Genomic DNA, 12,629 nt, shown 5'->3' on the forward strand with positions numbered 1-12,629 from the left:
AATTATTCTTCGTGACTCAAATGCCGGTTAAACAATGAAATTTGAGCCGAGTTATGCTTTGCACTAATAAATCATGGAGAATTTGCATATTTATTATATGTGCGGCTACAAATGAGATACCCTTATTTCAATATGTAAATTTCAGTTTAAATTTCATCCATTTCTGATTTTTCGTTCTCTTTTTGTTGGTAACTCGATTAGATGTTGGTTAAAGGCAAACATTATAATGAAGCTAACGAAAGATGATAGGAAAGTAAATATTCATTTTCATTGGCTTATTATGCGTATGTCGTGGAATAAATTAGTAAACAAGCATAATTAAAAACTCTGTTGGAAACTATTACAAAACAAAAACAAATGTCAAAGAACAGCAGCACTCGAATTGGGTCAAGCATGTCACAGCCAAGTAAAGTGATGGGTGATAATAAATGGGGTTAATAAAAACTGAGTGAAAAAATAATTAATGCATAAATTTCTAAAAACATGTGCAAAAACAAAAAAAAAAAGATGAAATGAAATCCACCAAAATTCTTATTGGAAACGCTATGTTGCACAACGCAAACAGCTGCAAAGGTTCATAGCAGAACACTCGTCGTGTGCATAGCCTTAAGCGAATTGAAGAATTTCGTTTCGAACGATTTAATAAGTGGCAAAAAGAATAAAAAAGAACATAAATGATAAAGAGAAGTGAATGAGAAGTTGACAAATTGCGTCTGGGCGCAGATAGCACAGTCAATTTTGGAATTTATAACAGAAAGAATTCAGAAGCGTTTTTTGCGACGGTGGAAAAGGTGGCCAGGAGCTTGACACCAGCACTCTGACATATAAGAAGCGGCTGAAGGCAACTTTCTTCTTTAGTTGAACTGCGAGCCTTGCGTAGCGCGGAAGGTCCGAAAAACGGGTCAGACCTTTGCAAAATATCTCCTCAAGTGTTAAAGGTTTGTGTGCCACTGGGAAATTTAGCTGTCAAAGTATCAGTGCCAAAGATAAGAATGCGACAATTAAAGTACGCAATGTGGGCAGTGGTGCTGCTTCATTTGAGTGCTAGTAGAGCGGTGAGTGAGGAAAGAAATTGAGTGAGCTATAACGAAAGTAAAATTTCAACCTGGACATGATAAGTACAAGCAACATTTAATGAGTGCAGAGTAAAGTGAAATAAATTGAAAATAAATTAAAATTAATGGTATTAATGAAGAATTTAAATAAATGAGGAATAATAATATTAATAATAATAATAATATAATAAAGTAATAATAATGATGATGAAGACAGAAGAAATAATATGCTTTGGAAATTGAGAGCTTTTCCATAGAAAGAAACTTCCGCAAGTGTATTAATAAACTAGATTTGAAGAAGAATTTGCAAAATTTTTTAAGAATTGACAATATATCATTTTTCATTTTCCCTTTTATTAACTATATTTTAATTTACCTCAAAATTTGCTATAAAATGATTTACAGAATGCAATATTTTAACAAATCAATTATGGGAGGCTACTCGTACAAAGCGAACTTAATATATATTAAAATATAACAAGAAACGAATGAGAAAAAATCAACAAAATGAAACTAAATTAAATTACCACAAATAGAAAATATAAATTATCACAAAAACAAAAAAAAATACAAAATATAAAAAAATTAAATTAAATCAAAAATCTTTATTAAATAAATTAAATCCAATTTTGGAAAATTAGTGCGACTTAAAGAAAAAAATATTAAATTAAAATAAATTAGAGGTTATAAAATTATTAAAAATTAAATGTAATTAAGTTGCTCTAACACAAAGTTACTTCAGTAGAAAATAGAAAATAACACAAAAAAGATATTCCAAAATAAACAGAATAAAACAAAGCTTAATTGAAATAAATTTATGCAGCTTAAGTAAACTAATATAAAAATAATAAAATTAAATTAAGTAAAAAAATAAAAAATGAAATAAATTAAATTAATAAAAGTAAGTAAAAGTTAAGTAAAATAAAGTAAAATAAAATTAAACAAAAAGATTAAATGAATTACAGTAAAATAAAATTTAATTTAAGTATCGTAATAGTTGTATAGTTGAAAATAAAATTAAATAAAATGAAAGAAAATAAATTGACAAAAAAATTAGAAAACTAATACAGAAAGAAAAAATAAATTAACTTAAATAAAGGAAAATAAAATAGAATTACATTAATTTAAGTAAAATAAAATAAACTTAAACAGAAAATACAAAAAACAAAAAACGAAAAAGCATTCTAAATTAGTATTAAAGTTAACTGAAGTAAATCAACCAGAACCAAACAAATTAGAAAACAAAATCAAAATAAAAATAAAAAAAAAAATTAAAATAAAACAGATTGTATACGCAACACATTTACTAAGTTCCAAAGCTATTACCGTCAAAGTACTGGGGAAAGAATATTGCTTCCTTTAAACGTTGGTGGAAGAGGAATCATTAATATAGCGCGTCTATACTTTTCGCAAACTTTGAAGCTATGTACATATTTTCTTAGCACCGAGTCTCATCTATTTAAAGCTATCGCTATGGGAGATAATGGCTTTAGCCCGCTCAGTTTTATGGATCAGGTTTTTCCAGTACCAGAGGGGCTTTAACCCCCAGCAGAAATGATCGCAGTATGGAAGGCAAAAACAGTACACGGTGTCGCAATCGCTCACCAGGACTGAGTTATTCCAACAAGAAATTTCCGTAGGTCGATACATGGCGAGGCAATAGAAGATAGGTGCCGAAGGTGCGGCATTTACGGGGAAACATTCGACCATGTTATGCTGGATGTAGCGTACTTGCCCTCGTTAATATGTCATGAGACATAACAATATAGCAAAGATCCTCCACCAACAACATGCGATAAAAGTAGTCTCTTACAAGTAGAGGTCCTGTATTTTAAATATGAACCAAAGGCAATTTTGGAAAATGCAAATTCTAAACTGTACCGGGACAGATTTATATCCACAGATCAATGAGCAGCTGCCACCAAACCTGACATTATCTTGTTCGATAAGATAAATAAAACAATCGAAGTAATCGATATAGCGGTGCCTCTTAATAGCAACATCCAAAGCCCATACTCCACTAAAATATCTAAGTATGCAGCTCTGGGCATAGAACTTAAACGGATGTACATGGCGAGGGAAGTGAATATAATTCCAATAATTATATCGTCCACTGGATTAGTGCCTAAGCATTTAATAAAAAACTTGAGGAAGTATGACTGCCAACACCTCTTAGAAGACATGCAGAAGCCGACCATACTGGACACATGTGCAATAGTTCGTAGATTTTTAAATATTTAAGCAATAGTAATCGCATGGGCGTAGAACTTGGACTACGCTCCACCAGAGCACAATCCCTTGAAAATTTTATCCGGGATGTGTAATCTCCGGCAACAGCCGAGATGGATTAAGCTCAAATAAAATAAAAATAAAATAAAATAAAATAAAATAAAGTAAAATAAAATAAAATATTAGTTTGGAGAAAAAGAAATCCATTATTTTCTCGGTAGATGGCTATAGTGATCGATCTCTCGTAAAGTGTCAATCTAACAATGTAAAGTTTATACTTATTTTCAAGGTGCCATTTGACACTAGAGAAGTTTTTTTCCTGTTTTTTGTTTGTTCTATTCAGTTGTGAGTTACAGGGTGTTAACAATGGAACTAAACAAAGAGAAAATTCGGTACATTTTACAGTTTACGAAAATGCAAGCCAAGCCGCTGATATTGTGAATTGTATTTATGGTGCCGATACTGTAACAGCTAAGTACGTGCAGTTTCGGTTTCGCCGATTCCGTTCAGGCATTTTTGATGTTAAAAATGCACCTCGCACAGGCAAGCCCGTCGTGTAAAATCTCGATAAAATCACAGCAATAATCGAAATAGACCGGCATCATAGTAATCGTAGCAGCGCCCAGGAGCTAAAGATCGGCCATAAAATAGTTTCAAATCATTTGCGCAAAATTTTACGCAAAAATAATGGATTCCTTTTAATAAAAACTAACTCATATTTAGAACATTTTTGAAATTCTATATGAAGAGATTTCGAAGCAAACAACGACTTATAACCTAGCAAAACAAAATTTTTATTTAAATGTTTTAAAAATAAAAAAAACATATTTTTTTAAAATTAAAAAAAAACATTTTTTTAACCATATAATACACTCAAAAAGATGGAGGTCTCGTATATTTTGAAAAATCAAACTAATCCACAGCATCGCATGCAAATTAACAATATAAACATCTATTAATTCCCATAAGGACTCTGGCTACTCTTATCAACCTCCCTATAACCAAAATGTCGCTTTACCACAAGAAAATGGAAACTATTACCAACCCCCGCACTCTCCACTACCTGTTTCACCGCAGCAAAACTTCAACGGATACGACTATCCACGACCACCTTCGCGCGTTCCTATTTTACCTGCGGAGAATATGGACTTCCAGCTTAGCAACAATGAATCAGTTGCCACACCACCACCCGGCGTAATGGGTGACTTCATTGATGACATTATAAATGGGCAAAAAGAGCAAATACTCTCTTCTTTATTGGGTAACACTGAAGGTGCCGTTGGGTTGGGAGATGATGATGATGCGAAGGCATTCCGCTTCAACAAATGTGCTACGTGCAGTAAGTTCCGTGTAGTTACATTACCAGATTGACAGTAAAACAATGCTCCACTATATTTCTTAATCTACTAATTTCATTTCAATAAATTTCGTCGTTGCTATTTACTCACTCAAACGAACTACTCTCTTTAAATACTCGATACATTTTGCCCTTTCTCTCTCTCTCTATTTTGCTTCTACCCTTTCACTTCCTCAGCTTGCGGTGTTCCAAATGTAAATCGCATTATTGGTGGCACTGTTGTGCGTATCAATAAATATCCCTGGACTGCACAGCTCATTAGAGATAATTTTGTCTACTGCGGAGGCACACTGATCAACGACCGTTATGTGCTGACCGCCTCTCACTGTGCCAAGGGGCAAAATGTCAAACGCATATCGGTAAGACTGTTGCAGCTTGGTCGTTCTACACAAAATATGGGCATCATGAGACGTGCCGTGGCGCTAGTGACGCACAAGAAATATAACGATAATACTTTGGTCAATGATATAGCCTTGGTGAAGCTGAGTAAGCCCATAGCGTTGAAGGATCCAATTAGACCAGTTTGCTTGCCAAATCCCAATCAGAACTTTGATTTCAAGGAGGTGTGTTTGTATGTGTTTAGCTGCTGCAATGTGGCGACTCTTCTCTTCCGACTTATTTGAAGGGAGTCTTCTTTGGAATTTTAGGGCGTAATCGCTGGCTGGGGTCTTACGAGTCAGGATGGTGATATTTCGAGCGTCTTGCAGGAGGTCACAGTGCCAATAATCACGAACGCGCAATGTCGTAACACTTCGTATAAAACAATGATAGTGAATGCGATGTTGTGCGCAGGATTAGTTGAAGAAGGAGGCAAGGATGCGTGTCAGGTGAGTAATTGAAAAGAAACATATCTTTAGTAGTGCGCTTTTGGATTATTGGAGTTCTGATTGTTGTAAATTTCCTTTTTTTTTTTTGGATTTTGGAGTACTAAAGTGTAAGTAAGAAAGTGAAAAAATAAGCATGTGAAAGTAAGAATCCAGCCGTGAGCAATACGGTAAAAAATTAATTGTTGCAAATCTACCGTTATTAAGCATTAAATTATTGTCCATGTAAACGCCTATGTAAACTGAACTTTACGCACTCTTATTGATTCATAGGTTCGCCAGAATGAGTTCGTCGCATTCGTTGTGGCACCGCATTTGACTGACCATCGATTTATTGTCTGCGATAGTATGAAGAGTGCCACAATCGTGCCACCCGTCTTACCGCAACGGACATAGTCAGCTATTTTCAATTTACATCGCTCGGGAAGTCCGGCAGGTTAAGTTTTCTCTGGTCCTTGAGCCTATCGAGAAACTGAATTTCTTAGAAACGCACAATCGTATCCGGCTAGTTAAGGTTGCAGGACACAGGTGTATAACTGGGAGCAAAGTAGTGGTCGCATTGGCAAAAGAGGATGCGGCCGCGTTACCAATAGAAACCGGGACCTCTCATGCTGACAACAGCTTAAGAGTGAAGAGGCTAAGCGAGGATATCTAGTACCAACCTATGTCGATACGCCATGGGAAATCCTTGCTGGGAAACTTATAATCCTCCCTCAGGATAAACTACGAATACTTATGGGCATTCTCACAGATCATTACTGATTGTGCAGACATCTGCAAAGAATTGGGATATGACCCACTGACTCCTGTCGTTTCTTCGACCAACCCCCGAACACTTCAATACACCTTCTTCGTGAATGTGACGCAATTGCAAAAAGAAGAAAGGCGTATACACTCAGCCCAGCTCAGCCTTACCTTCACTTTAATAAGTGAACTGTGATGAGTGGAGGTCCCAAAAGCCGGTGAGATCGAAGTGCAAACCTAAAATCAAATATAATATATCTATCTATCTTTCCGGCACTTCAACAATGTGTACAACATAAAATACAGAACAGCTGATTTATTTTTAAACGGCAATGCTTTCGTTGTGGATTCTGCATGCAATTCGAACTCGTTCCCGAAACCGACCACGATGTACAGAATGTAAAGAGATCGTCAACAACGAGCTGCCAATAGGCCCTCAATGATTTTGAAGGAATCAGCTGATACGTTATAAGCGAGATGAGAGCGACAGAGGCCTGCAAAAGCTGAGATAGTGTTGGTAATATAACTGACGACTGGCTACAAGAGCGTAAGAATGGGTGTGATATGAAAACACGCAACTGTGCTGTCAAATGCCCTATGACGTAGCAGCCTTAGTTGTAATTTTGCATTCTATCATTCTATGTAGGATACCAACGCAACGGACTCATTCTGTCTCCCCGCTAAACTCACTCACTTGGTCCTGCTCACTTAGTTTCACAAAACCAGCTGCGTTTTGCTCACTTTCAACTTTAGTTACTTCCAACCGAGCTCACAATCTCTTTGTTGCGCTCAAGCAAGTGTTTTCAATCAGCTACTCCTTCCCGATTTGTGTACATTTACTCTGCCTTTCACTTTATCCTTTTGTCAACTTTATATGAATTTTATGCCTCTCATAGTATCCATTTTCACTTTCTCTTTTTCTTTCATCAGGGCGACAGTGGCGGCCCGTTGATTGTGCGTGATCGTATCTTCCAATTGGCTGGTGTTGTATCCTTTGGATTTGGTTGCGCTAAACCGAATGCTCCGGGTGTCTATACGCGCGTCAGTAAGTACTTGAAGTGGATCTCGGAAAATACGAAAGATGCCTGTTATTGCAAGCAATGAGTGGAGGGAAGGGTTTAATTATTTATTATTTATTAATTTTAATTTATTATATTTTATACATTTTGAACTATTTAGTTATTTTGGATTGTACAACAAATAAATGAAAACAATTTGTTTCGAAGTACGTCTGGTTGTTTTTTATTGCCGTATCGATATTCGTGATTAACTAATATGAATCGTGAATTCAATAAATTATTGTTGTTGGAGTTGAGGAACCTGAATAGATTCCGTGCATAAATTTAATTTTTCGGAATATCTTGCAAAAAAGTGAAATGACAGTCTCGAGCAGGCCAACTGGTATTGCCAAGGCGGTAGCCAGTCGATAACAGCAAGAGATCGATTAATCGCTGAGCTGTGTGGCCTAATACGAAAGCTCACTAAAACTAAGGACCGCTGAAGTTCATATTATTGAGTTAATTTTTAATCGAGAGAATGGCGGTAGTTACACAATGCAGCAGAAAATTTGATGACGAGTGTTTGAGAGCAGAATCTTTCTCTCAAACACTCGTCATCACTCAGGTCCGTCACAACATATGACGCAGAAGCTTGGACGATGAGGCGTCAGTTGGAGTGTTTTTTTTAGAGCTATGGAAAGAGGGTAGATAGCCGAAGAAGAAAGGAGAAAAGTATCAGAGAAAGAGATAGGAAAGAATAGAGAGAGAGAGAGAGACAAAGGTCCTGTTAGTCCTGTGTTAGTCCTATTTTAGGAACCCAAAGCTCGTAGTCTTGCTGTAGCAAAGGCAAGACACTCACAGAGAAAATGCTCAGTGTGATCCGCATCCTCTAAGCAAGACAGGCAAATTGGGTCTTCAGTGATTCCAATGGTGGTCATATGCTGTCCTCATGGGCTGTGTCCTGTAATAATACTGACCATCAATCGAAAGTCCTTTCATCCAAGTGTTTGTAGAAAGTTGGAAAGTTTTCTGTTCGGACTTGTCACAAAACACTTTGCAGTTCTGCAGCGTTCTAGATCGGACCATCGCTCTTAATGCAAATTTCATACACAATCGCTGATCCAATTCATGATTCGTGCGGAACTGATTCCGATAATTGGCTCTGGTTCTTGTGGTGGAACCGCTGAATACCGCTTACACTCGAGCTTCTCATCCAATTTGTGGTGTGCGTCTTGTTGTTATTTCACAAACGGAAGGATCTAAAGTTTCAAGACGACTCTAAACGGGAGATGGACTTTTTATGAGGAGTTTTTTCATGACAGAAATGCACTCGAAGGTTTGCCATTATCTGGTGCCGGGCGACTGCTATTAGAAAAAAAATTTTGTTTTAACTTTTTGCTGTTTGGTGCCAGGAGACTCCAATCTGTGCACTTCCGAATGGTAGTCACTCACCTACCCATGCGACTACGACGGCCCTTATATGTATTTCAGTATAAGCCAAAATTTTTCAAGCGTTTTTTCATCGTTGCACTTCGTTCCGCTGGGATATGCTGCTGACTGACAGTCAAAATTTCAAGTGGAAACGTGATGCGAGCACTGAAACAAAATCTTATTCAAATAGAGGCCAGACTGTATTACTTCGTTTCAGGAGTTGTGTTAAAATTATTGCAAATTCATATTTCGATTAAAATATTTCGACCTTGATACACAGTTGCTGCCATAATCTGTTTGTATAAAACAAAAAAATGATGTTCCAATCTTCAACAAAGTGGAAGCTGACGGACCAAGTAGAACGAAAACAATCAGTCAACAGCAAAAACAAAATCGGATAAGAAACCAAAAACAAAACATAAGGACAAAAAAAAAACAACATGCGGAAAAGCAAAAACAAAAACAGATTAGCAAAACACGAAAGCAACAACTCAATATACATAAAAACAAAAACAAATATTATACAAGCAAAAAAAAAAAAAACAAAGAACAATAACAATATAACAAAAAAAAAATATTAATAAAGAAGGCACAAAAAGCCAGTAAAGGAAAAACGAACTGGAAATAATATTTCAGCAACTGGAAATCGATTTTTCACGCTGATCAGCAATTCAGGGTGAAGCTTCATCAAAAAGCTGTCGTGATAATCGTAACCATAACAGAGTTGCGTATGAAATAAATATAGTAAAAAAGTGAATATGTGTGTGTGAATGTGTGTGAGTACGTCTGTAGCCATGTTTATCGCATGCATTTATGACAATATTTACAACCCTATTTTTTGTTTTCCGTACGCCTCATTTTCGTTTATTAAATATTTTTCCCATGCAATAAATAAATGTATCCATCTAAAAAAAACTGAAAGAATCAACTTAGCTCTTTCACACACACCCCCTCTCTCTCTCTTTCTTTTTGTCACTCTACCACCCGCTCCCTCTCTTTCCCTCTCTCTCTTCTGTCGCACCTTTTCCACAGTGCATTGCCTTTGCCATCTACTGGCTGATATGGCTCCAAGGACATTGACTAAGTGCCGCACATTGTTATCGCTTGTAAACTGTCAACGCGATGGATTTTTCAACTGCCTATGACGACAGCAATAATCACCAGCAAGCAAAAACAACATTAACAGCGGCACAACAACTGTGTTCATGATTCATTTGTGTTGTTTGTGTTGCTGCGACGGCACGACGGCAGCCTTTGAAGTTGTGTTGGCGTGCTCCGGCTGATGTCCTTTTGGAGCCCATTGGCCCATTGGCGCATTGGAATGTTGACTTGTTAGTGCGGGCAAGCAGCACAGCCAGTTTCTGTGAATGTACTGTAGGTATGTAAGCGGTATGTCTGACGGTCAGTGGGTAGATTGTCGCCGGTAAATCGCAGAATTGTTGCCGCATAATTGCAACATATTTTATTGTGGGCAATTATTTGCTGTCGCCAGCAGACGACAAAGTCAATTGCGAGATAAAATTGGAATTGTAGAGAGTAGCGTGAAGCTGAGGTTTTTGTGGGGATTTAAAAATTGGCAAGAGAGACGTTGGTGAGACATGCAAAAATGGAATGAGTGAGAAACGACATGCAGACACATGTAAATGTAACTAAAAGTGTACAGTACTGGTCCTCGCTGGCACAGAGTGGCATTCATTATATTAATCAGATTGTATTACATTATTGTGGCTCCCGCCAGGAAGTGGGGCTTTGAGTGCGCGCGCATCCATCAACCCACACTTATATACTACTATCTAACGCCCAACGATAACATCGAAGCATTTAGAAACAGACTAGATGACACTGAAGATACGGCTCACAAAATCGGGGGATCGGTAATCGTTGCCGGGGATTTCAACTTCAAAGCCATGGAGTGGGGTATGCGAACTACGAATTTCAGAGGTAGGAAGGTTTTGGATATGGCTGCCAAGACCAGATTGACGATCATGAGTACATTAGGAGTAACTGCATCTAGAAGACCCTGGTGCGAAGAAGCAACACCAGATATCACGCTCCTATCTGATCGCATTGCCGGACTAGTAAAGACATAGAAGGCCCTCGAAGGCTTCACAGGCAGCAACCACCAACATATTTCGTTCAGAGTAGACATAAGGGATCATCCTTGGCAAATGTAAAGAAAAGTGGTATCCGGAAGTGGAATGTATTAAAGCTTAACCGCGAAGCGCTAATAACCACCGTTGGTGCACATTCCCACGGAGACACAACCCTTCAAAGCGCCACATAAGTGGTGTAATAAAGCGAAGCCGGTTGTGACAACGAAAAAACATAAATGCTCGGTTTATTGGGGGACGGAGGAAATAACCGAACTGAGATGTGACTGTCTTCGCCTCAGACGGAAATACACGAGAGTCAAACGAACCGGGCAAGCCATTGTGGATGCAGAAGCATACAAGAGTGAAAAAGGCTGCTATAGGGCGCTATTGCAAATAACAAAAAAAGAAAAATGGTAGGAACTCGGGGCAGACTTAACTAGAGATGCCTGTGGACTTGGGTACAAAGTTGTGGTGAAGAAACTGAGAGCTGGGATACCTACACCGGAACTAAGCTCGAGCGCGATGGACTACATTGTAAAAGACCTCTTTCCAAGTCACGAATCCAGAGAAGGTATTGAGTGTCAAATAAACGTGACATAAGAGCCACCAATATTCACCAGTGAGGAGCTCCATTCAGCTGCGAGCAAGCTGAAAAACAGCATAGGCACCAGCACGAGATGGTGTACCCGCTGAAGTCCTCAAGGAGATCGCAAAAATGCGACCACAAGTATGTACAATGCCTGTCTAAGAGAGGGGACTTTCCCAAAAATCTGGAGGTCGTGCTAATAAGCAAGGGGAAAGGCAACCTGAAACTCCCATGACAATAATATCTTCTACACTCAGAAATATATCTTATACTAACATTAATAAGCGAGCCCACATGAAGGCTAGCAACTCAAGTATTACTGTGGGGCCTCCGAGACTCTTAGTTGAGTAGGGGCTACCAGTACCACAGGAGTTTTACCATCAAATATGCAGATAATGATACTAGTCACTAGCCTGTATTAATAATGCGTTGCCCAATAGTCACGGTTGTGAACGTTTTACCCATAGCTACCAAGGAGAAGTAAAGTACCAGAAATGTTGCCCAAAACTACAAAAAGCTGGCAAGTACGGACGACATGACCCAGCCAATGTAGCCGCTGGAACTTTATTCGCTGCGCTATATCTATGTCGTCGTAAAGCTCATACAGCTCATCGCTCCATCGCCAAAGGTTCAAAAACCTTCCGCAGAATCTTTCGCTCAAACACTCCAAGCGACCCTTCATCGGTTGCTGTCATCGTCCAAGCTTCTGCGCCACACGTTTGGACGGGCATGATGAGAGCCTAGTAGACTGTTAGTTTTGTTCGTCGAGAGAGGAATTTACTACTCAATTGCCTACTTAGTCCAAAGTAGCACTTGTTGGCAAGAGAGATTCTACGTTGGATTTCAAGGCTGACATTGTTATCGGTGTTAATGCTGGTTCCTAAATAAACGAAGTTTTTTACAACCTCAAAATTATAACTGTCAACAGTGACGTGGGCAGGGCCGTAGAGAGCATATCCGGGCCCCGGGGGAAAATTGCAAATGCGGGCCCTTTCCAATTATGTCTAATTCATATAATTCGAATTACTCTCGAGTCCGGGCCCTTCTAAGAACTCCGGGCCTGGGGTAAAAAGTCCCCGTTCCACCCCTCTCGTCGGACCTGGTCGTGGGTGCCTATACGCGAGTGCGCCGACTGTTTGTTTGATGACAGGAGCTACTTCGTTGTGTCCTCATTTACCACCAGACCCATTCGCTTTGCCTCTTTATCCACTTTGTAGAAGGCAGAACTAACAGCGCAGTTGTTAAGGCCGCTGATGTCAATATCATTGCTTCTTATGCACCCAACTATAATGCAGCAAAAAAGTGAACCATA

At 38.5% G+C, this 12,629-nt stretch overlaps 2 protein-coding genes across 2 annotated transcripts in view; both read left to right on the top strand.

Annotated features, from left to right (window-relative positions):
- Positions 1-12,629, top strand: part of LOC128861909 (mucin-2-like) — a 191,263-nt gene that overhangs the window by 71,529 nt on the left and 107,105 nt on the right. The gene's annotated exons all lie outside the window — the stretch shown is intronic.
- On the top strand, positions 120-7,398 carry LOC128860177 (trypsin-1). The gene is made up of 5 exons (XM_054097470.1): positions 120-1,055; positions 4,254-4,623; positions 4,819-5,204; positions 5,289-5,468; positions 7,140-7,398. Exons 1-5 carry the CDS (start codon positions 993-995, stop codon positions 7,311-7,313), a joined length of 1,173 nt encoding a protein of 390 aa, XP_053953445.1. The 5' UTR covers positions 120-992; the 3' UTR covers positions 7,314-7,398.

Source organism: Anastrepha ludens, chromosome 4 (genome assembly GCF_028408465.1).
Source record: "Anastrepha ludens isolate Willacy chromosome 4, idAnaLude1.1, whole genome shotgun sequence".
Taxonomy (NCBI): Eukaryota; Metazoa; Arthropoda; class Insecta; order Diptera; family Tephritidae; genus Anastrepha; species Anastrepha ludens.